This window comes from Rhinoraja longicauda, chromosome 1 (genome assembly GCF_053455715.1).
Source record: "Rhinoraja longicauda isolate Sanriku21f chromosome 1, sRhiLon1.1, whole genome shotgun sequence".
Lineage (NCBI taxonomy): Eukaryota > Metazoa > Chordata > Chondrichthyes > Rajiformes > Arhynchobatidae > Rhinoraja > Rhinoraja longicauda.
This window is the reverse complement of record NC_135953.1, coordinates 109,496,915-109,522,186: the sequence shown is the minus strand read 5'-3', so window position 1 is coordinate 109,522,186 and position 25,272 is coordinate 109,496,915. Positions and strand designations below refer to the sequence as shown.

General features: G+C 37.6%; 1 protein-coding gene across 2 annotated transcripts in view; it reads right to left on the bottom strand.

Annotated features, from left to right (window-relative positions):
* Positions 1–1,709: 1,709 nt before the first annotated feature.
* Positions 1,710–25,272, bottom strand: part of LOC144596308 (TBC1 domain family member 14-like) — a 75,881-nt gene continuing 52,318 nt past the window's right edge. For both annotated transcript variants that reach the window (XM_078404557.1, XM_078404563.1), the window contains 10 exons: positions 21,028–21,110; positions 20,405–20,522; positions 19,351–19,457; positions 17,957–18,037; positions 15,755–15,849; positions 14,585–14,656; positions 13,653–13,781; positions 11,738–11,847; positions 9,529–9,787; positions 1,710–5,810 (listed from right to left, as the gene is read on the bottom strand). In XM_078404557.1, the coding sequence (XP_078260683.1) occupies positions 5,745–5,810; positions 9,529–9,787; positions 11,738–11,847; positions 13,653–13,781; positions 14,585–14,656; positions 15,755–15,849; positions 17,957–18,037; positions 19,351–19,457; positions 20,405–20,522; positions 21,028–21,110 (1,120 nt within the window). In that variant the 3' untranslated portion in view covers positions 1,710–5,744. The remainder of the gene's footprint in view (positions 5,811–9,528; positions 9,788–11,737; positions 11,848–13,652; positions 13,782–14,584; positions 14,657–15,754; positions 15,850–17,956; positions 18,038–19,350; positions 19,458–20,404; positions 20,523–21,027; positions 21,111–25,272) is intronic.

Below are 25,272 nucleotides of genomic sequence, written 5' to 3'. Positions count from 1 at the left end.
AAACCAAAGACAATAAAATGTATTTGTCAGGAGAAAAGCAATATTGAAATATGGCAGGCTATATATGACAAAGGAGGAAAATTCTATTCTCTTCTGGAGGGCATTTGGCCTGGTTAGTATATACTGGTTCTCAGAGCATTACAATCAATCCCTTTCCTCTATTTCTTTCTTTGTAATGTATTCTTTCAAATAAGGGAAGAAGGGTCTCGACCCGAAACGTCAACCATTCCCCCTCTCCTAGATGCTGCCTGACTTGCTGAGTTACTCCAGCATTTTGTGATACCTTCGATTCTTTCAAATATATGCCCAACAATTCACGTCTCTCCCCTCCAGCCCTACCCCCAAAAACCACTCATCCTGCCCCTGATTATTCACTGACAGGAGGGGTATTTTTAAGAGGCAATTAGCAGGTTTTGGGGCGATGTGGGGAACAGCAGCTTCTCAGGCAAAAACAATTGCAACAGGGATAATGAAAATAAAGCATCGGACATTACTCCAGACTCTGTCCCCGATATCCAGCTAGAGATCCTTTATGACCCTGAAATTATTGACTCAGCATTCAATAACGTTTGACATATTACATTATTTTTTTCTTCTAATTTCAATCTAAACATCTAGCATTAAGGCAGTCCCTCTCATTATTTATGGAGGTGATGGAATTAAATGCCTTTCAATTGGCATTCTGTTTTCGCCAGGGAATCAGTTGCTGGAGAATCCCTGGAGATATTCCAAGCACAATAGCACTGATGTGCCAGATTACATGATGCTACACTGATAGCAAAACTAACATCTGTGAAAAATAGAAGCAACAATAACACAAGTGTACAGTCAAAACATGATCTGAAAGTGGCTATTCTGACCAATTGAACTTTTACTGAGGCCAAATGACAGCAAATTTAAGAAATGTTAAATGGGTTTCCAGATTCATACGAGTAGATAGCAGACCCATAGGGGACTGGCATGAGCCCTTGGAAATTAAGAACACCTCTACTTCCTTGTGTATCCCAGGCAGTTCAGCAGCACACAATCAAGGTGCAGCATCTAAGATAGAATGCCTAATAATTCCCAGGGCTACTTTCAAAAGAACAAGCTTTAGAAGTGGAGTGGGATCATGCCGAGGCAGGGGTTTGGGGCTGCAGGGAAGTGGCGTAGGAGGCTCTGAAGCAAAAAGGTGGTACCATTGCTTTTAAGCTTGAAAATCATCCTCTAATTTAGATCAGCCTTTAGAAGGATACGGTGACAGATAACATTGTATTAACTGTTATCATTCCCCCGACTGACTCCTGACTACATAAGCTCCTTGTTTTCCTGGCAGTAAAATGCCTACGTTGTGTTTATCAGAATGATGCAGCTGGTGCTCGGGGAGATTGGGAGCAGCAACATTGGAAAAGAAAGTTTAAAACAAGGTCATTGAATTCAACAAAGCTCTAAATTCATCTGGCATGGGAGGTAGTCTTTTACAGAACAGCTCCAATTGGGTGAGCTTCACCACATTTTGCCCCATATGTTTGCAACAGTCCAGAGCCGTGGATCATCAAGACTTTTTAAAAACACAGAAAATGTGCATGCCTTTAAAGCCATTTTTAATTTAAAAAGCTTTAAAATCAAAAGAAAATAAGGCAACAACCTGAGCTGTAATATCTAGCTGTATTGTTTCATTCCCAGATTTTTAACTATTTCAGAGGCATTGCCCACCACGTTTCCATCACTAAGAATTTCCAGTTGAATCAACATGATCAGATATTGGATGCAGTTGAAGCATTCATGCCAACCTAAAGCTAAACAAATCTGATTCCGTTTCACACACAGCAATCACATTGGAAAAATGTTACCATTCTTCCCTGAAATTCATGGCAAAAAATCTCTCCCTCTTCAGTCTGTTCACCATAGAATAATGCTCCATAATATTGTGGAAAATTATAACATAGCAGCTTCAGCCTTCAGCGGGTAGTGCAGGTATATTTGTTGAAGTCGTGCAAACAGATTTTGTTGCATCTTCCTAAGAGAAACTGGTAAACGAGTCCACAATTAACAGAGATGCATTTTACCCATCAGCTGATGCTCCTTTCAGTTCAATCCACAAGTTCTCGAGGTGCCCTCCAACTTTGTTTTGTTGGATGACAGATGCTTGAGGCAAAGGCTAGACAACAATGAAGCAGAAGATCTTAGCAAGGCTGTTCAGATGCGATGACTGTCAGATGCAAGTTCCCAACTCCCAGGCTTCAAAGTTATACACTGCAGTCATTGGTATCATCTTCATCCACTAAAATATATGATGTAGTATGTTCCTTTATAATAACTACAGGTGCCCATTGTTTGACATGGTGTGCCAAATGGCCTCTTCCCATGGGTAAAAATGTACTTTTAATGCATTTTATTCAGTGATATGGTGGCACTCTGTACTCCAATACTGAAATGGGCAAACTCTCTCTGAACCCACGACCGCCGCATCTCGTGCTGACCGCTGATATTTAGAAAAACACACCCAGCCTTGGCTTCAAGATCACTTTCAGCACTTGAATTTAAAGCTTTTGCTTAATGCACTTCCAGAACGCCTGTGAATTTCGTCTGGAAGAACTGCAAGATTTAAAAATCAAAGAAAACAAAACATTTCTCTATATCCATCTTTATTCAGATATTTTAGGAAAAAGTCTTATTTACATTCGAGGGGAAATCTAACACTCTGTATTTGGTACACATTCTTTTATAATCTCATGACCTTACTTATGCCCAGGACTGAAGTAAACTAAACATTAATAGGGTGTGTACCATTACTAAAATTGCAGTCGTGCTTTTTAAAACACTAGTTCAATGTTGAAATGGTGTCAATTATATGCCAGAGTGAACAGTTAAAATATGTGAAAATAACTTCCAGTGCCAACAAAATCCAGAAATAAAGTAATAAATCACATTGCAGTCACAATGAAGTGATCTGCCAAAACAGATAGTTGCACGTTTATATCTGTACAATTTGAAATAGCTAAATTGAGACTTATATACATATATTAATTGCATTGTTTGTTACCAAGTGCCTCAAACATTATCAAATTCATGAAAGAATTCTCAGCTCAACTATTACACCCCATAAAGAGGATATTTCACAATTAATTCTTTCAAAAATAACTGTGCATTCAATTATTGCAGCATTTAATTCTTCACACTACCAAAATAAATCTTAATCTGCATGATGAACCACATCTATAAAAAAAGCATTGTATGATGAGAATGCTGCACACAAAAAAATGAAGACGAAGTAGACTAACGAGTACCAGTTAAAGACATTTTACACAAGTGCAAATTTGTTACTCTGTAAACAGAGTGCCGCTATAATATTTACAACTCCTAGAGCAGTCAACAGCAAAGGACTGGATAGTTCACTTTTGCAAAAGTCATTGGGATGATGATCTTATGAAGTGGTCAACACTGGCCAGAGCTTTCCACAGCATAAATGCAGTTATTAATGCGACGTAACTGATAAATTTGCACAATAACAGAATAAAATACATTCTCAGCCATTGTAATCTTACATTTCTTTTGATTCATTGTATTTTAAAATGGCAAAATGTGGAATCTCTTTCTGTAATCAAATTATGTTTTTAAATATTGTAACAGTTATGAACATTCGACTCATCCCAAGTTGAAGGGTAATTGATCTTCATAGGGATGTTGTCTCCCTTACCCTTGATTTTTAGAGAAATTCCACACATCAATGCACTCAGGAGCACGCACAACAATCACACAAAATGGGACAAGCTAGAACACCACTGTTATCAAATTTGGTACTACGGTCAGTCCCTATTCCAAAGAAAAAATTCACATCACACACAAACATTTTCTGGTCCTGGAGATACTCCATCTCTGCTTATAAACCTCAGAACAACCAATCGTGAAATAAAGTTGGAACAATGTTTGAGGTTAAGTGGGAATGAATATATTGGAAGTGTATTACAAGTTGACCTGATATCCCTGAAATCAGCCTAATTTGACAGATTGGAATAAAATCCAAACTTACAATTTGAAGTTTCCAGTTCAAATATTTGGCGCTGGTTCTATCAATTGAGGATGTTACTCAGCAACTGTCCTGATAAACAAATTGCACATCACCGATTCAGTAACTTGCTGCAACATCAACAATGGTAACAAATTCCAGTATCAAAGATTCAGTAGAATCAAGGCTGAAATCAGAACTACCTTAGATTACTTTTTGTTGTCCCGTCAAAAGAAACTTATGTTTGTTGAACAGATTCCAGAATTGTGCATTCAAACAATGGCTTGCATAGAATCAGCTTTCTCTACAGGCTGGTGGTGGGGCTGCCACAGCTAGATATGGAAACCAAGTACATGAAGAAAAGCACTCCAAATAGACCCTGCTGAGATCCCAGAATGGAAAATGTGTATAGGACTGAATGGTAATGATGTGCAGTAATAAAAAAGCCACCCTGGGTTAAAGCTCAACATGAAAAGTGTGTACGTGTGTGCATGGCGCCAGGTTGATTGTAACCAAACTCCAAAATTCCCAAGTTTTATATCATATTCTTATTTTTCCAAAAGGGTGATACGAAAGTGCAAGTATCAGGTCACGAATCGTACGTGAGATCAAGCAGCTATGAAAAAGCAAGTTTACATTTTAACCGCTTTTTAAACTTCTGGTGGTGAATGAAGCTATTTAATTTCACAGAGAAAAATGCCCTGAGCTAAAGATTACCAAGAAATATATCACACATTTATAAGTACACAGACACCGAGTTCCCTCTTCTGCCTGCAAACAGCTATTCCTCCTTACTGTAAAGACAGTGTTTAACCCAACGACAAATGCCCACTTTTAATTGTCATCTTCACTAATCACAATACAGCAATGCCAGAGTTATGTGAAAATGTTATAATGAAGTAGAAATTGTATTACATTTTGTTGTCTATAAACTTATTTTGCTGCTAAGATCATATCGTTCTATTATTCTCGTATCTGCACAGGTAGCACCAAAATGACAGCAGCTCTACTTCAAATGCAAGCTTATGAGAACAAAAATAGTGGTATTATTCTAAACAGCTGGTGATGAATGGATGCAGCCATAGTGCGGTCACATTTATAAGTCAAGAACAACAGAGTTAGGTCAAATATAAGGAAGCATACGATTCTGCAATTATGTGCAAAATAAGATGTAAATTTGGTGTATGCAAAGGGAAAACTGCAAATGTGTTAAAGAAAACTAGCCTGAAGTTGGATGCATCAGTGATATTAAAGATTACTCAAATGTGTTGGAAACAAGGTTTATGGTTTAAGTTTAATGTTACCTAGATTTTTTTTAATAAGTGGTATAAAAAAAGGCAGCAAAGATGAAAGATAAGCTAGACTGCCACAGTTAGTGATCACTTCCATTGTTTGGACTTGGAAGATTTATTTATCACATTTGACAAATATGAGCATTTACTTAACAATATATTGTGATTTAGGTATAGTTGACGTGCAATAAATATTTTATTTAGAAATATTATTGGGATTAAAATAAAACAACTGCCTATGATACATAGGAGATGAGGCTGTGCAAAAATCTTAAGGCTGCATCCACAATTTCAATTATGTAAGAATATCCTTTTAAGGCTTACTCCAGTGTTAGTATCAAATAACACGATGTTGTAAATCGCAGTAAGAAACCCATCACTGTGAGTTACAAAGACTTATTTCCATTTTTTGAACCTAACACTCAATTTACCACAACATGGCTTCAAACATTCAAATATACAGGTCATCGCTTCATAGCAGGACTTCCTTTATCCAGCTCCCTTGTATCTTTTTGCAGTGCTGAAAGAATCTGAAAATGCATGAAAACATTTACTTGGACATGAAAAACAAAGCAATACATCACAATATTTATTAAGGTTAGATCTTGACACATAGGGCTGCAAAGGTAGGCATATCAATTGGATTTTTTCAAACTGCAACAAAGAGTAGCACAGTGGCGCAGTGCCAGAGACCCGGGTTTGATCCTGACTACTGGTTGGCACAGAGTTCGTATGTTCTCCACCCTGACCTGCGTGGGTTTTCTCTGGGATTTCCGGGTTCAATAGACAATAGACAATAGACAAATTGGCTTGGTAAACATAGGCTAATTGGCTTGGTAAAATTGTCCCTCGTATCTGTAGGATAGTATTAATGTGCGTTGTTTCTCTGAATTAAACTACATGGAAGCCTGCAATTATGAATAAGAATTTTACCAGAAGAATAGTTATTTCAGGCCAATTGACTGCAAAAGTAAAGTGACCAAATGTGATAAAACCATATTGTGCAATGATACAACTTGGAACAGTCGTACAAGACCAATTAATGTCACAGCACGAATCAGTACATTTCCACTGACTTAAGCTTTCTCAGGAGCTTGATTGTCATGAATGTTAAAGTCAATATACATTTTTACCATAGGTGCCAGTTAGGTGTGCTTTTCAGCATACTGATTTTCCCAGTTAAATCCTTGACAGCATGCTTAACTCCAAGTCAAAACACATAGATAACCCATTTAAAAAAAGTAACACAAATCTGTTCAGACAGGAAGTGATTTTGTTTCCTTTACTCCAGTATGTTTCAATCTCACAATCCAACAAGCATTTCCTATGTTTGACATTCCACCCAATGCGTTGATGAATTTATTGGGCCGGATAAATAGGAGGCCTTTCGCCCTCAAGGCTGTTCTGCCACTCGTTAACATCGAGACTCATCTTCTACCTCAGTGCCATCTTTCAGCTCGATACCCACATCCCCAGAAACCCCCAAAGATCAAAAAATCTATCAATCTATCAATGTGATTGGAATGAAAATAATGACCAAGCTGCTACTATATTTCAAGGAAGTCACACGGAGTTATCTCAAAAATCCTTATTCTAATATTATGTCCCCTGGTTCCAGAGACCCCTGCCATTCAAAATATATTTCCTGCATCAAACATGTCAAAATCTTTAAGAATGTTGAAGGTATCACAAAATGCTGGAGTAACTCAGCATGTCAGGCAGCATCTGGAGAGAGGGAATGGGTGACGTTTCGGGTCGAGACTCTTCTTCAGTCTGAAGAACGGTCTCGACCCGAAACGTCACCCATTCCCTCTCTCCTAGATGCTGCCTGACCTGCTGAGTTACTCCAGCATTTTGTGATACCTTAGATTTGTACCAGCTTCTGCAGTTATTTTCCTACATAAGAATGTTGAATGTTTTTTAGTTTTCTTAAACTCTAGAGAATACCGTACAAGTTTACTCAACGATTCTTCGTATGACCAACCCGACATTCCCTGAATGAGTCCAATGAATTTTTGTTGCACTCCTTCAGTAGAGAGTGCTCTTAGATGAAAGACCAAAACTGTACACAATGCTCCCGGTGCAGTCTCACCAAGGCCCAATGCAATTGCAGTAAGACTTCCTTCCTGAAGCATTCAAATCCTCTCATAATAAAAGGAAACAAATAATTTTCTGTCAATTGCTTGCATGTTGCCCTCCAGTGTCTTGTGTACAAGCATTCCAAGGTTCTTTGAACATCACCATAACAAAGGTTCTCAGACCTAAAAAATATTTTATGGTTTCAATGCTGGCTCGAATTTGAATGCTAGCTCAAAGGGACGAATGGCCTCCTCCTGCACCTATTTTCTAATCCTAAATGCCTGATGCATCAAGCCATGTTTGCATCCAATTCAAAACTCTGCAGCCTCTGACATCAATCCTGTCAATCCTCTCCAAAATTATGTTGCAGGGAGTTGATGCGTACAATGATGAATCAGTAATGTGCATCTTAAAAGTAAATGGTCAAGTAATTGCTTTACACTCCCCACTCTCATAAATAGGGGCAAGCTAGTACATTAGACTGCTCCACTTAAAATCATTGTCAATGTAGACTAAACCAACTCATTTTTTTGTATCATTCTAATCGGATAATTACATAAAGTGCATAGAAATATCGCTCAGTATAAGTGCTACATTAATACAAATTTAAGTCTGTTTTCTCCAGCCAGTAACGATTAATGTTTGTTTTAACAGTAGCAACAAATAGTCTGTAAATTCAGCACAAACTTATTTATGAAGTGGCTTTAAATTACAATTAAAACACAAAGTATATGCTATAACACCAGGGTAAGCACTCGAGAAAACCAAGCCCAAAGCTAAAGTACTATCTAACCTACATGTTAACACCATATTAATGGGTTCCCATTCCTTCCTTTCATTTGCCAGAGGCTATTTAACTCTAGGTTTCAGCCCACCGCTCTTCTCCCTGACCACCACCACGTACATCCCCCTCGACAACGCTTGTTCCCTCCTCATCAGTGACAGGGGTAATGATATCCTGCGAACTGTGGTTGTCTACAAGTTACTGGACTTCACTGGACTGACTTTAAGAAGAACTGCTCAATGCGATTTCCCTGCAGTCCCTATAATAACCCATTAACTTTCTCTCTCCACGGATTCTACCAGACAGCTAATTATTGCCAGCACGTTCTATTTTTAATTTAACTTTCCAGCAAATTCACAGCCACTTCTCTCTAAAGGAAATTATAACAGGACACTTGGGAAAATAATAGGATTGGGCAGAGTTTACAAATATTTGCGAATGTAAAAATTGAGCATCGGAAATCTGTTGGTATTTCTTGAGACTGCAAAAAGCAGAATAAAATAAAGATGAACTAGTTGATGTGATGTATTTTGATTTTCAGATGGCCTTTGATAAAGTGCATTTAAGAATGCCTATACAAACACTTAATAAATATAAAGGATCACTTTCATGTAGGGAGGTTGTGACTAATTGGATGCCAAATTCAGAGGGCTCTGGAGGTTTGATGTGTATGTTCCAGAGAGATCAATAGATTGAGATTATGGGAATACGAGTTTATTCTAGGAAAATGTCACTGAGGTACAAGCTCAGCCATCATCTTATTGAATAGTGGTATTGGCAGAAGAGGGCAAATGCACAATTCATATTTTCTTCAGATCAGTCTTAAGGGTCCCCACCCAAACCGTCATTTGTCCATTGCACCCCACATATGCGGCTTGGCCCGCAAAGATTTCAGTATCAGCAAGCTCTTGTCTCCTATTTCCTCATATTCTCTCCCAGGAATGCCCAGCTGGAAGTTATGGCCTTTCTCCAATTTGTTTGCTTTCACTGTTTTCCACTTGAATATCTAATTCCTTCCCTAGCTTCTCTTCATTTTTAAAGCTGCGCCTCTCCAACTATTTCCAGTGAAGATAAATGATTTGAAACAATAGTCATTTATCTCTTCACACATGCTTGACTCAGTATTTCAAGTATTTAAAAAAGTTCAGATCTGCAGCATCTGCAGTATTTTCTTCCCCTTCAACATTCAAATTAAACGCAATGAAAACAAATCATGGACAAAAGCAAAAACATTTAAAATTTGCAGTGTCATAAACACTGCTAAAGAAAAAAATCAATTGCTTATATTGTAATAATTAAATTTATATAACTTAAGGGTAAAAAAAATAATCACTTGGCATTAATACATTGCAATGTTCATCTTCCTTAAGATAATAGGGATTTACCTGAGCCCACTTTTTATTTCTACTCTGCATTTGAATGGCTGTTATGGTTCCAAATAGATCCTCGGCTAACATCTCTTCAGGGAGCTTGGTCAGGAACTGTGCCATGTGAATAAAGTCCATTTGGGTCAAAATATCCTCATAAAGCTTCAAGATTCCCAGAGCAGTTCTGAAAAGAAATTCTTCTCCATCACGACAGAATACATCCCAGACACGACAAGCAAGGTCCAGAGGAAATGATTTACTGTACAGTGTGAATATCCTGAAGAAAATAAGACAGTAATTTAATGGAAGAATTACATATTCATATAATTACATATTAACATGTATATGTATATAATGTAAATAATATGGAAACAAATTAATATAATTGCATATTCATATAATGACAATTCAAATCGTATGCCGTCAAGTCAACAAACTCAGCTAAACTAAAGAGCTAGGCATTCACTTCAGTTGTGGTATGGAGTCGGCATTAACGGTGAAGTGGAGATGGTTAAGAGCTTCAAGTTCCTAGATGTAAATATCACTAATAATATCTCCTGTTCCAACCAAATTGATACAATGGCTGTGAAAGCACACCAGCTAATCTGCATTGTAAAACTAATTAAAATTGGCATATCTCCAAAAAATTTTAACTATCTCTCAGTGTAACATAGAAAGCATCCTATTAGGATGCATCGCAGCTTGGAATGGAAACTGCTCTGCGCAAGAAATTGCACTTATGAATGTCGTCAGTCCACTTTGCAAACTGACCAATCTTCTCCTTTAAATGCCTGTTAATGTTAAATATATCTATAGCTGTGACAGTTTGCAAAACTTTCTGGTGTGCATGGCAGTAGGGCTTTGGTTGCCTTTCGAGGTTTCACTGCTGCTCAGGTCAAGCTTCTAGAACCAGAGACTTTGAGTCACAAGATATCCCCTCTGTGTCCCAACCAGACACACCTCAAATTGGGCAGACATGCATTCCAGCATCCCAAGATTTGGCCCGATGTATTACCTGCAAATTCTTGATCATTAAATCAATCCAGACACAGCTTTCCCTTTCTATGTGTCAAATTCATGCATGTCTAAACATAGTTATTGAACTGTTAAGTACAAGGAGTAGGACATCCATTTCCTTACAGATTCAACATGTGGAATCTTTGTATATTTTGAAGGGACATTAGAGTTAAGGTTGCAACTTTTATTTCTCTTTCAAATAGGAAAACCACTGAAGGGTATCAGTTTGCTCTTATGATTAGGGCGGAAAGTGGCAAATGTGTGATAGCAGAATTTAGCCCTGACTATTTTCACTCCGAAAAATTTGTGCATGCACAAAATAACCTATGCAAATTATCAATGACTGTACAATGCCATTAAACGAGTATGCATTTCTCAGAACTGGGTTAATGATTTTGTCAAGAAGGCACTGATTTTTTACAAAATATGTTCACAAAAGAAATCTTCATATGGTGAAATTTGAAATAATGTTAAAGATTCTTCTTCAAGTCAGTTTGTACCCACATAAAGTATCTTAGCAATTTTTCTTCGTTTTAATGGCATTAAATCTTTTGAATGTTTAACTAGTGTCAACATGAGAAGAGTCTAAAACATAAACTTGTAGTAGTTAATGCAAGCAACTCCACAATAGTTGGGAAGTTGAGAAGTTAACCAATGCCTTTCCAAGAGACTGGTGCACAATTTTTTTTTAAACAGCTCAATTGTCTGTTACTTATTACAGGGAGAATACAAAATTACACTCATGTGGAAGTTCAGTCTAATTTATGGAAGCTCTGCCTGTCCAACATCCATTGGTCACAGTGGAGGCACACTCTGCAGAAAACATTGGCCAAAACTCAAGAGATGCCAGGGAATGAGAATCGCCACATAAAATTAGCAAAGTCCCAATTTTATAAAATTTTTAAGCTAAAGTTTCACGAAGGGCATACTTTTCAGAAGCTTTAGATGCAATCAATCGGTGGAGTGCGTAATTTTCTGTTTCAGCAATAAGGAACCTTTTTATAAATTTTAAAACCAATTTAAAAAGTTGTTTTGAGAAAAACTATCAAGAATATAAGATGCAAATTAATATTATGAAAAAACACAGCCAAAGATACAAGAATCTTATGGGAAAAGGACAATGGCAAAGTGAAACAAATGGTCAGAAATGCAATACACAGGCCTAGAAGCAATTAAAATGGCCTATTAAGAAATAGTTAAGTGTTGTTACCAGTCAATTAAATAAATATCTGGGGTAAGGTTGTTTTTCTTGAAGTGTGTAAACAACCCTGGTAAATTTTCCTCAAAGAACACCTCAAAGGCTGCAAAATATTTCAATATCTACATGAAGGAATAACAAAGCATTGTTATTATATATGCAATTAATTCTTAACCCTATTAATGAGCAAAAAAGTTAAAAGAATACTAAGCCTGGTAATATTTAACTTCACAATTTCAGAGTAACTAGAATCTTTCACTGGTATTAGTTAAAGCAGTAAATTTTGCAATAATTTTTTTCACACAAAACATGTTGTCAGAGCAACTTTTCCATTGTATGCGAGGACCAGTTAAAAATTATGAACAGATTCTTATTTATACTTCAGCAAAACGTTTCTGTAAGCATTAAATCAATTTGGATTTTCTCAACCCGAAACTTCACCTATTCCTTTTCTCCAGAGATGCTGTCTGACCCACTGAGTTACTCCAGCTCTTTGTGTCTATCTTTGGATTTTCCGATTACTTTGATACGTAAGCATTATATAAATTGCAAGTATATAAATGTTATAATATTCTCGAGAAAGCTAAATCCTTTCTCAGTCTTCCATGAAACAAAAACAACTTGATTGTCTTTATAGTCTGGATTTTAAAATAAATTCTGTGGTATCTTTATAGACAATAATCAGCTCTTCTAGCCCCACTCCTGTTATCTTTCCCTTAGGTTGTAAACTGTGGAGTTAGACCACTCTTGATCCACACTGCTGCTTCTAAATGCCCTCCCAACAGCCATGCGGCCACACAAACATCCTGCAACTACAGGGTTTTAAAGTCATGTTGGCAACACGGTCGCCATCATTCCTCTTGCAGAAAAAAAACCTGATTCACTGTGGGCGTTAGAAAGAAAGGCCCCAGAGGCTGTCCTGATGTGTATTGATTATCCTTATGGTCCTATTGTCAGACAGTCTAACTGATTGAGATCAGAGATGTTTGAGATGAAATGAAAACCTAATAATTCAATATTCACAACTAAATTCACAAAATCAAGGATAGCAATGAATTCACGTTAACAATTTCTAAAAATGTGGATACAAGCTATGCATTCATTGTTTTACCTTTATAATAATTTCTATACCTTCTCCAATGTTAGCAATTTTATCAAATGAATTCAAAGGATCATTGGCTTGTCCCACTGAATTGATTCAAGAAATTTCACAATAATACGCTAATGTACTAACATACTCACAAGGCTGCGGTCCACACGAAAAAATGCCATTTGACATGGTTTGATTCAATAAATTAGCAAAGCCAATGAAGGCATTAACAGTATGCTGGTTTAGAATCCATTTCAGTACATACTAAATTAAGTGATCTTGAGCCATTGTATACCATATTGATTACAGACAGAAAAAAATTGAGGTTACAAAGTTAGAATTCAAGTTGAAAGCAGTCAAAATGAGAAAGATATTTTTCTGATTCTCCCATATCTCATTCGAAAAAAATGTTCATTGCTGTTCCTGTACAAGTTCTTCAGATGGTCTAGAGGTATATTGATCCATTGATTCTTTCCAAAGAAATATAACTCAAGATCTTATTCCAATATGGACTTCTCTGTGCTGTAACGCATGATTTAATACTAGATACTGATTTAAAAAAATTAAAACTAACTTTGACAATTGTTCTCAAATCAAATTATGCAGAACATTAATTCCAAACAAACCATCATCACAAAATCTTATCTGCTTGTATATCTGGCTCTCTGCTTTTTTGTTAATACTGGGGAAGAGAGAGAAAGCAGATCTAGGAATAAAACTCACCTTTTATAGTTCCATTTTCACTTTCACAATTTAAAATGACAAACGTCTCAAATTGTTCCACTGAATTGATTCAGGAACTTTCATAATAGTACGCTAATGTACTAATATACTCACAAGACTGTGGTCCACACGAAAAAATGCCATTTGACATGGTTTGTTCAATAAATTAGCAAAGGCAATGAAGGCATCTGCAATATCCAGGTTTAGAATCAGCACGGCAGCAATGAAAGACATTCCTTGCACCTTTTAAGGAAGAAAGTTTAGCTACCATTCAATATCTATAATTTAATCAACTGAATGTACAGCACAGTGGCACAGCTAATAAAGTCCCTGCCTCAAAGCACCTGGAGCCTGGGTTCAATTCTGACCTCGGGGACTGTGGGTGTGGAATTTAAACATTCTCCTTGCAATCTTGTACGTTTCTCTCCAGGTGCTCCTGGTTTCCTCACATTTCCCAAGGACATGCAATTTGGTAATTAATTAGCTACTGTAAATTATACCCAGCATGTAGGTGGGTGGTAGAATCTGGGTGAGAGTTGACAAGAATGTGGGGAGAATACAACAGTGGACCAAGAATTAGGTGGCGACAAAGAATTTCACGTTGACAGATAAAAATTTGAAGATAGAAAATGCTAGAATATTGGGGAGGAAATTTTATCACGCCGAAGCAAACTTTTTTTCTCTCTGCACTCTTTCCACCTGAACTAAACATCTCCAGCACTGCCTCAGATTAAAATAGTTGTCAACAAGAGAAACACACTTCATCCTTCCACTAGATAAGCGGGATAGATTTTTCTAAGCTCACCATTAAAAGAGTTAAACTTCAAAAATAAATACTTGGCACTGTAATTAATTTAATTTTGAAACGCCTTACATTTAATTTATGTCATGAAACTCTAAATGTTTATCGTGCCGTGGTTCACATAAAAAGAACAGATTTAACCATTTAACAGGGTGACTAAAATATTGCTGAGAGGTACGTTTTAAGCAGCATTCAAAAAGGTAAAAGAGGGCACTGCTTTGAGATACATATGCAGGCAACTTACGTATCCTACATCAGGTCTATAACAGGTGTATGCTCCTAGAATGCTGTGCAGTATATCATAATACGGACCTCCCTGTGGAAATAAATAGATAACAGTTCTGTCCAGTGTAATACAGAAACACTACAAAGATAATTCTAAATTAATTTATAACATGACTACCCTGAAGGCAAAAGCAGTACACCATTACACTGAAGCTGCAACAACATGTAGAAAAATGTACTGTTGATAAAAAAACATTGTTGCACAGCATCAGTGCACTGATGTTGTACTGTGAGAAAAGATAATAGTACTTTTTAATGATCTTGTAAAGAGCTGAACAATAGTGCACAAATCGTTGATGTTTCTCAATTTAATGCAGTAGAAGTGTATAGATATTGATTCCGTATATTTCAAGCTGTATAATAACCTACTTTTAATGCCAAGATATATATAATTTTGTAATGATGAAAAAGTGGCTTATTCAATCACATTCAATAACCTTAAAACAGATATATTTAGAGAATTGCATTAATGTAGTATTGTGGACATTTGTTTAAGCTTAGTTTATTGTTACTGTGAAAAGTTTTTGTTGCGTGCTAATCAGTTATTGGAAAGACAATACATGATTACAATCGAGCCATTCACAGTGCACAGATACCTAAAGGAATAATGTTTATTGCAAGATGAAGCCAGTAAAATCCAATCAAAGATAATCAGAGGGTCACCTATGAGGTAGATAGTAGTTCAGGACTGCTCTCTGGTTGTGGTGGGATGGTTCAGATGCCTGATAACAGCTGGGAAGAAACTGTCCCCGAATCTGGAGGTGTGCATTCTTACACCTATACCATTTGCCTGATGGGAGAGGGGAGAAGGGGGAGCAGCTGGGGTCTGACTCGTCCTTTATTATGCTGCTGGCCATGCCGAGGCAACATTTGTATCTTAATCTCAAAAAACTGATTTTGGAAATGACTAAGTTTTGAGATGCGCATTCATTAAAAAATGTTCAACTAGTTAAGATCTTGATCCATTTTAAGTACAAGTTAATAGTTTAGTCATGGTAGCGATTAGCTACAAAGATTTCCAGAGCAAGTAGTCATACACAATTGAATATATATTTATAAAATGTTAGTGCATGCATCCCAAGAGATTTTTAGCTTCTAGTGCAGGGAATAATTTCTGTTTCATGCTTACCTGCTGAAATATGCAAAAGTTTGGAAATGTACGAGAAATGTCCAATTTTATGAGCTCTAGACTGGCTTCCCTGTCTGCTGCAGATAATCCTGGATCTGGAAAGTATAAGATATACATTACTCAATATATTATAGTAAATGGTTACAGACACAAGAACAAAAGACGCTGAAATTTTGAGTAGAACACAAAGTGCTGGAGTAACTCAGCGAATCAGGGTGCACTCTGGAGAACATGGATCAGGGACGTTTTGGGTCAGGGGTCCTTCTTTAGACCCCAATAAATGTGTAGGAAGGAACAGCAGATGCTGGTTTAGAATGAAGATAAACACAAAATGCTGGAGTTACTTTGATTGAGTGATTTTTCAGGTTGAAACGCTTCTTCAGATGTTGCCTATCCCGCTGAGTTACTCCAGCATTTTGTATCTTTCCCAATAAATGGTTACTTTGCTTAATTTGTGTTGCTGGAAATGAGAACCTTAAATAAACAAATATCAAATCCTCAGCAATACCTGGAAGAATGCAATTTTCTTCATGCCATTCGATGACTTCATGGTATCAGCTCCACCAAAAGAAGAGTGATTTTCTACCACATTTCTCAAAAAGTAATAAAACACAGCTTGACAAAAACCAATTTGATTTTTGTTAACCTTGAGGGTTGCATTAGCTTATTTTTTTAAGTGAAGGAAGCACAGGGTTAGGTTTATAATCAAGCAATGATTGTGCCTGGACATCAAATCCAAGCAAATCTGCAGGCCATAAATCCGCACTCTTGGTCAGCCTACAAGAAGTATGGAAGCTGAAGCTACTTTTAATAAAGGTACTTGATAATCTCAAGAAAAATCTGGCTTAAAATCAGGACTTCTTACTCCCCTATCGAAAGGTTGAAATAATGGCAAGAATTTATATTAATAAGAAACCTCAATATAAGATCAATATTAACTTGCACGTGATTTTACTTACATCATTATAGACAATAGACAATAGGTGCAGGATTAGGCCATTCAGCCCTTCGAGCCAGCACCGCCATTCAATGCGATCATGGCTGATCACTCTCAATCAGTACCCCGTTCCTGCCTTCTCCCCATACCCCCTCACTCCGCTATCCTTAAGAGCTCTATCCAGCTCTCTCTTGAAAGCATCCAACGAACTGGCCTCCACTGCCTTCTGAGGCAGAGAATTCCACACCTTCACCACTCTCTGACTGAAAAAGTTCTTCCTCATCTCCGTTCTAAATGGCCTACCCCTTATTCTTAAACTGTGGCCCCTTGTTCTGGACTCCCCCAACATTGGGAACATGTTTCCTGCCTCTAATGTGTCCAATCCCCTAATTATCTTATACGTTTCAATAAGATCCCCCCTCATCCTTCTAAATCCCAGTGTATACAAGCCTAATTGCTCCAGCCTTTCAACATACGACAGTCCCGCCATTCCGGGAATCAACCTAGTGAACCTACGCTGCACGCCCTCAATAGCAAGAATATCCTTCCTCAAATTTGGAGACCAAAACTGCACACAGTACTCCAGGTGCGGTCTCACCAGGGCCCGGTACAACTGTAGAAGGACCTCTTTGCTCCTATACTCAACTCCTCTTGTTACGAAGGCCAACATTCCATTGGCTTTCTTCACTGCCTGCTGTACCTGCATGCTTCCTTTCAGTGACTGATGCACTAGGACACCCAGATCTCGTTGAACATCCCCTCTTCCTAACTTGACACCATTCAGATAATAATCTGCCTTTCTATTCTTACTTCCAAAGTGAATAACCTCACACTTATCTACATTAAACTGCATCTGCCATGTATCCGCCCACTCACACAACCTGTCCAAGTCACCCTGCAGCCTTATTGCATCTTCCTCACAATTCACACTACCCCCCAGCTTAGTATCATCTGCAAATTTGCTAATGGTACTTTTAATCCCTTCATCCAAGTCATTAATGTATATCGTAAATTATCAAGCACTGGTCACATGTTACTGAATGTATGTAAACTGTGTGATTAAGGATTTAAATCTATTATTTCTACCATTCCCTAAACATTATACATTAATAACTCCAGACAAACCCTCACAAAATTTGCAGATGTTTAATTGCAGTTAGAAAACGTTTTGAAGAAATATTGATATGGTTAAATGCAAAAGAAAACTCATTTAGTTCTAGTCAAACCTCTCCATTAGTACCAAGCTAACATTTCAAAATAAGTACCTTCATTGTCTATGTCCGAGTGTGCTGTACTAAGAGATCTGCATTTGTCTTTAGCTCGCGACAAGCAAATTTCATATAGTTCTGAAAAACAACATTTGAAAAGTAAATTTCTAATACATCAAAATAATTTAAGTAATAAAAAAAAAATTCAAAATGCATCAGTTTCTAGTGCAACAATTTTAGCCAAGTAAAATTAAGCATGTCACTTTCAATTATCTTACGAAGATTCATCTTATATTAAATTGATCCAAGTTTGTTCTTGCATAGGTTCTTATCTCACAAGTTCACCACCATTAGGAATAGATGTTTCTTGAATAGAAAGGCAAATTATATAAATTGACAGCACCAGAGGTATTTTTTGAGGAGAAACCAGGTGGTTAATAAAAGGTTCCAAACAGTACAAGTCAAATTTTCAGTAATATTTTTCACTATCTGGAAATTGTGTTGAGGATTTAACTGTAGACAAGGCAGTAAAGCCTAGATCTTAGCTTGAAAGTGTGATGGACAATGCAATTTGTATAATGTAGTTTCATAAGCAAGATAGAGAAATTTGATACATTTTGCAATAAAAGGCAGAGACAAATATCACAATTAGATTAAAAAGATATCACAAGGAAATCAGCTAATCCATCATAATTGGTTGGTTCGAGATATTTATGGTTTTAACCTGCCCAATTGCAGCATCGGAAAATTTCTCAACAGTACATTACAATTTTAAAATCCAAACAAGGAGATAAACATAACCTTGCAAACAAGATAGCCACAAAATAAGCAACAGAAAGATGACAGAAGTTTTGCAGCAATTAGGAGAACCGTATGGTATTTATAAAAAACACACTTGTACTGGACGCTTGGGATGGGAAAGAAATGAGGACAGTAAACGCCTGGATTTGACTACATTTACCCAAAATATTCAGTACAAAATTCACCTCCTTCCACTTATTTCCATTTAAAAATATATATATAACTTACCAGTTGCCAATTTCAAGCATGTCAAACAAATTTCCAACTTCTGAAAACCATGCAGAGAAATTCACTGACTTGTGCTTGCAACAAACTTTAGATTAATTATGCAGCAATACTTCTAATTTGTAACTTAAAACTGAGGTGAGAAAAAACTTTTTCACCCAGAAAGTTGTGAATTTGTGGAATTCTCTGCCACAGAGGGCAGTGGAAGCCAAATCACTGGATGGATTTAAGAGAGAGTTAGATAGAGCTCTAGGGGCTCGTGGAATCAAGGGATATGGGGAGAAGGCAGGCACGGGGTATTGATTGGGGACGATCAGCCATGATCACAACGAATGGTAGCGCGAAGGGCCGAATGGCCTCCTCCTGCACCCATTTTCTATGTTTCTATGTAAAATCATTGATGCTGGTTAGATACAGGAACTTACCATGAGTTATGTTTAAATCATTTCCTATTGCCAAGCTCCACACCTTCCCTCTTACACTTGGAGGAATTCCTTGCCACCAGAGGTCACGAACTTTACGAGAATTGCACCTTCACAGTTATAGACAATAAAGGTATGTAACTATAAATTCACATACAAGATGCATTAATTTTAAAAGCTCACTAGGAAAAAATTAATATTTTGAATAAAAATAAATGCATTTTGCCAAATGCTAATGCTTTTGGCAATCCAAAGAATTTGTATCGTTTCAGGAAAATCCAGAATGGCAGATCGAAGAATGCCATATGCAAGCGCAAAATCAAACTATCAAGGTAACCTTTACTTTAAATTCTATAAGTGGGAAACACACTTGTTAGCTCACTTTTCTGATTTTGACATAGGATCATGGACCTAAAAAGTCAAGATTGCTGTCAATTTTAATCATGAAGAATTCTACTCGTGAAGAAATTTGTGCTTTACATGATCTTCGCCGTTTACATTGGGTTGCACTTTCAATTCTTTCTACCCCTCGATGCCATGCTTAGAAATCAGTCTCCTCAAACTCGTTCTGTGATTTAGCCTGAACAGCCATTGACAAAACTCCACAGGTTCACCACCTACTAAGTGAAGACATTTCTCATCTCAGCCTAAATCTCTTGCCCTGCAAACCTTGGACAGTGACCCCTTGTCCCAGACACCCAGAGCCATGGTGGCTTTCAAATTTGTGGAGGATCACAAACAGCTCATTTTACTGGCTAACACTGAACCAAACACCACTAATTTTCCAGTCTCACACATGCAGAATGGTCAAAGGCAGCCATTAAGGTGCGCCTGACAACAGCTTAATTCATTCAGAGAGGGGGCAAAACTCATGATAAAGAAATGAACATCTAGCGGCTTGTGTATTGCTGATATCATCATTATCGCGTGATGGTAAATTGAAGAAAATTACACAGCCAATATGTATTACATCAGTCAAATACAATGAGCTTAGAAAATAAGAACAAAAAAGTGCCTTTATATGATAAGGTAGTATTGTTTTGTTTCTCTCACTCACATAGCCTCCCAGTTGGGTAGTACTTCATTGCTCCAAGTCATCACAGCATTACCAATGCTATCCTCCAGTTTACACCTGTCTTCCAATAGCTTCCTTCGTCGCTGGGCATCTTTTTGTTCTGTAAAGAAACGTACCCACCCAAGTTGAATATGAACTTGTGTGATTTTAAGTTGTGACTTTCTTAATGCTCAGATGAAGTAGTGCTCCATATTTTAAATACCCTGCATTTTGCCCTTCCCCGCCAATTCAAACCTCACCACAATAAGGTTTGATCCTGACCTCAGGTGCTGTTGGTGTGGAGTTTGCACATTCTCTGCGTGACTGCATACGTTTCTTCGGGATGCTTTGGTTTCACCCACATCCCAAAGACGTGCGGGCATGTAGGTTAATTGGCCTCTGTAACTTGCCCCCAGTGCGATGGGGGTGATGAGAAAGTGGGATAACATAGATCTAGCGTTAACGGGTGATCGATGGTCGGCATGGTCTTGGTGGGTCGAGGGGCCCGTTTCCAGGTTGTATCTCCAAACTAAACAAGACCCACAAAACTGTTTTTCATTCATAAATATTGTCTACCATATACAATACCATATGTCACAATTCCAAATAATAGAATAAGTGGTAACCTCGTTTTTTCACTTGAGCCACCATCTCCGCATACTGCTGCCTATGTTTCTGAGCTTCTTCAGCTGGTTTTGCTGGGAGATTTCTGAAAAGAAATTGGATTAGTTACTCAATCCTGTCAATTTTCTCATTTTGTGCCATTCAAAACTACTAAATAGTCCAACAGTGAATCTTTTCAGGTGCAAAAAACCTGTAAAATGGTACAACCAATTCAGCAAATGATGGCCATTTGAACATTCTGTCGCACACAAAATTGCACTTTAAATCCAATACTGCTGTATCATTCTCAAGAAGAATTTTATAGATTTTGCAGGAGTGAATGTGGTGATCACGAACGTTGTAACACAACTAAAATGAAATTAAAAATTAGCAGCTTAGGAAATTCAATGACTTGAAAGAGATGGAGTAGTCTCAACAATTATGAAATAATTTGGTGAGGTGAAGGGAGGAGGCAGGCTTCGAGTAATACCTAAAGGATAGTGATCACCAAATACAGCTGAACTAAAGGAGAGAAAAAGATTTGCCTTTATCAACCACGTAACCACCAAAAAGTACTGGAGCAACCCAACAGATCAGGCAGCACCCCTGGACAACATGGATAGGTGACCTTTTGGGACAGGATCCTTCTCCAGACTGATGAGTAACCCTGTTACTCCAGCACTACGAGTCTTTCTTTGTCAACCAGCAACTGTAATGTCCTGTTATTCTCAGCATTTCAAAGTTTTCTTTAAGCAGTTGATGAATTTGTGCAGTACTACAGTAATGCGATAAATATGACAATGCCAAAGCACAGCATACCTTCACAAACAGTGAAGTGATAGTCATCTACATTTTTTATGATGTTGAAGGAAATGTTGGTTAGGTAACCAGGACAATGTTCTTATTCTATTAAAATATCTCAGAATATTTGACGTCCACTTGGGACAGTTGATAGGACCTTAATCTCACATCGCATTTGAAACTTGGCACTCTAACATTCCTTGGACCTGTACAGCCAAGACTTTTAAATTGTGATCTCCTGCGTGAGACTTGAACAAGCAACCTTCTGAAGCAAGTGAGCCAGAGTTGATGAGTGTTAAATGAAGAATTCAATGCTCATTACCTCAAACAAGAGTAAAATATTGCAGATAGTGGAAATCAGATATAAATACACAAAATGCTGGATACACTCAGCTCAGGCTGTATCTGAAGTGAGATAAAATAGTTAATATTTGAGTTTGATGGTTTAAAAAAATAAAATCAGAACCAGGCCAGCAATTCCCATCTTGCACAGTGGACTGCTGCTCTTATCTTCAAGCTTCACAATCCATCTGGAGTCTTTTCCCCAACCTCTCACTCACTCTACATCTTACCAGAATTTCTGGCATGACACTGACTACACAACCCAATATTTCCATTCCACTTGCTCCAATTGATCTTCTAAACCTTCACCATCCTATTCACATTGGGGCATTGTTATTAAACCTGTAGACAAAGGTAGCATTATTGGTGAACCAACCTGTATTTGGTTAAGGTAATTGGCAGCTCTACACAATCGCCTCAGATCTCCACAGGAACCAAATACCACACCATTTTTCTCCAGTCACTTGCCACACCAATCTTTTCCCTTTGCAGCCTCAATCCTCTGCTTCCCAGCCGCATGGACCCCATTTCAACTCACTCCCCAAGAACCAGAAGCTGGATTTCCCAGGGAAATGTGACCTATACTAGTCCCACACAATTCATTTTACACTTAACATAACTATATTGTTTTTCCTTATACAATGTCTTTCCACCTACAACCAAGCAACTATACTGCTGCCTGCTGCTACTCAGGCCCCTAGCCCCAACCATCAGCACAATAAAAAAATCATCAAATTAGTGTTAGTTTTTCCTCTCCATAATATTCTATTCACCTGATGGATATTTCCAGCATGTTGTTTTATTCCAGCTTTCTTCCTCATTACATGCTCTGATATCAACCATTAGCAATCCTTCCTGAACCTTTGACCAGCCCATTTAATTGCTCTCGTAAGTCCCCAAAGAATTTTATGGCAATAATTACTTTTAAATTGCAAGCATCATTATCTTTACATGAATATAGACACAAGATCCATGTTCATAATGAAAAATAATGACATTTGGATGTTGGTTGAACAAGGCAACAAAGTTCATCTCAGACTTTATTTTACATCTCAAAATCAACTGAACATTCAAACCTCTTCAATTGTGAACTCAAATAGCAACCTAGAAATGGTGTTCAATTTATAAAGTAATCATTTAATCAGTGATCATCTGTTCCCCCATCCTTCAAATCTTCAAAACGTTTCTTTCCAGCAACCACTATGCCTGATACACTTTCGATCACCTGCATATCTTCCATATCCTTTTCAAATTTAGACAGAAGCCATTGTAGAATTAGTCTGAACACATTCCAATAGACTCAGACAATCTTTTAAAATCATTCAAAAAATTTCCTCTTTGATATCTGATGCCACTCAAGTAATTTAGCAAAAGCTTAGGAATATCCCATAGCTTTAACAACCAAAAGAAAAAACTACATTTCCATTTTAAGCCTGCTATTTATTGTTTTATCGATCATAATTGCATAGACTATTTACGAGCTTCATTGGAACAAGGAATTTCAAAGTACATGACAATAAACTCGTCTGTACCTGAATTTTAACTGCTCTTATTCTGTATGGATCAGTGCCTTCCAACCACAATTTACCCATCAAGTTACCTGGAATAAAGTGACGGGGAACTGGCCTGCATAATTATCACATGCATTTTCCTTACATCTACTGTTAACATTGAGCCCCAATGACATAGACTTCCATTGGAAACTAACAAAATTGAATGAATCGAAAGATACAGCATGGAAACAGGCCCTCCTGCCCACCGAGCCCATGCTGGCCATCGATCACCCATTCACAAAAATTCTATGTTATCCTGATCTTCAGAGTATTTTTGATGTGTTACAGAATCAGAGAACAGCTATAGCACAGGGGATAGCCATTTAGCCCATTGTGTCCAAGTCAGTTCGCTTTGAGAGCAACTCGGGACTTCCATCCAACCAGCTATTTGCTCTCAAAGAGAGGCAATCTATAACGTATGTTTTTCTTCACAAACTATTTATCCAATCCTTTAAGGCCACAATGGAACTTACTCCAACTACATCTGCCGATAGCATGTTCCAGATTCCAAGCGCACACACCATAGATACATAGACAATCGGTGCAGGAGTAGGTCATTCGGCCCTTCAAGCCAGCACCGCCATTCAATGTGATCATGGCTGATCATCCACAATCAGTACCACATTCCTGCCTTCTCCCCATATTTCTTGATTCCACGAGCCCAAAGAGCTCTATCTAACTCTCTTTTGAATGCATCCAGTGAATCGGCCTCTACTGCCTTCTGGGGCAGAGAATTCCACAAATTCAATGTGTGAAAATGTTTTTCCTCATCCCAGTTCTAAATGGCCTACCCCATATTTTTAAACTGTGGCCCCTGGTTCTGGACTCCCCCAACATTGAGAACACGTTTCCTGCATCTAACCTGTCCAATCCCTTAATAATTTTATATGTTTCCAAAAGATCCTATTGTCTATTGTCTATCCCCTCTCATTCTTCTAAATTCCAGTGAATAACAACGTAAAATAAAATCCTCACATCATTCTTTATGTACTTTATGCCCATCTTTTATTTATTTTACATCCATGACCTCAAGACCTTGACCCCTCCACAAACCACCTTCCCACTATTTATTCTAACGAGTCCTCATAATTTCCATTGGTTCTATCAAATCTCCCCTCAGCTTTCTTCACACTAGAGTCATGGCTTTACTAATCTATCCTTGTAAGTGTAGTCTCTTATGAATATACTCAAGGCAACCATGGGACCAATACATGTAAACCTACTTTTGTCCACCTCAACATCCACATACTGGCTTTATATAACCCAAGGTATTGTACTGTTAATGTATTGTAAGTTATTGTTTTGTAGGTTTGCCAATTCAGTCAATAATCACTGTTGAATATAACAAATTAGAGGTTCACTAATGTAGTTTTAGATTCAGACACATCCATTTTCTATGGCAGCAGAACAATGTAACTTAACCTCAAGGAACAACTTTCATCTTACGCCCAAGAAAAAAAAAGCAGATCACTCATGTCAAAGTTTTCCAACTACATTAAAAACAGATTGGTTTTATGCAAATAAAAGCATACACAAAATGCAATTCAGCACAAAATCAGAACATATGAATAT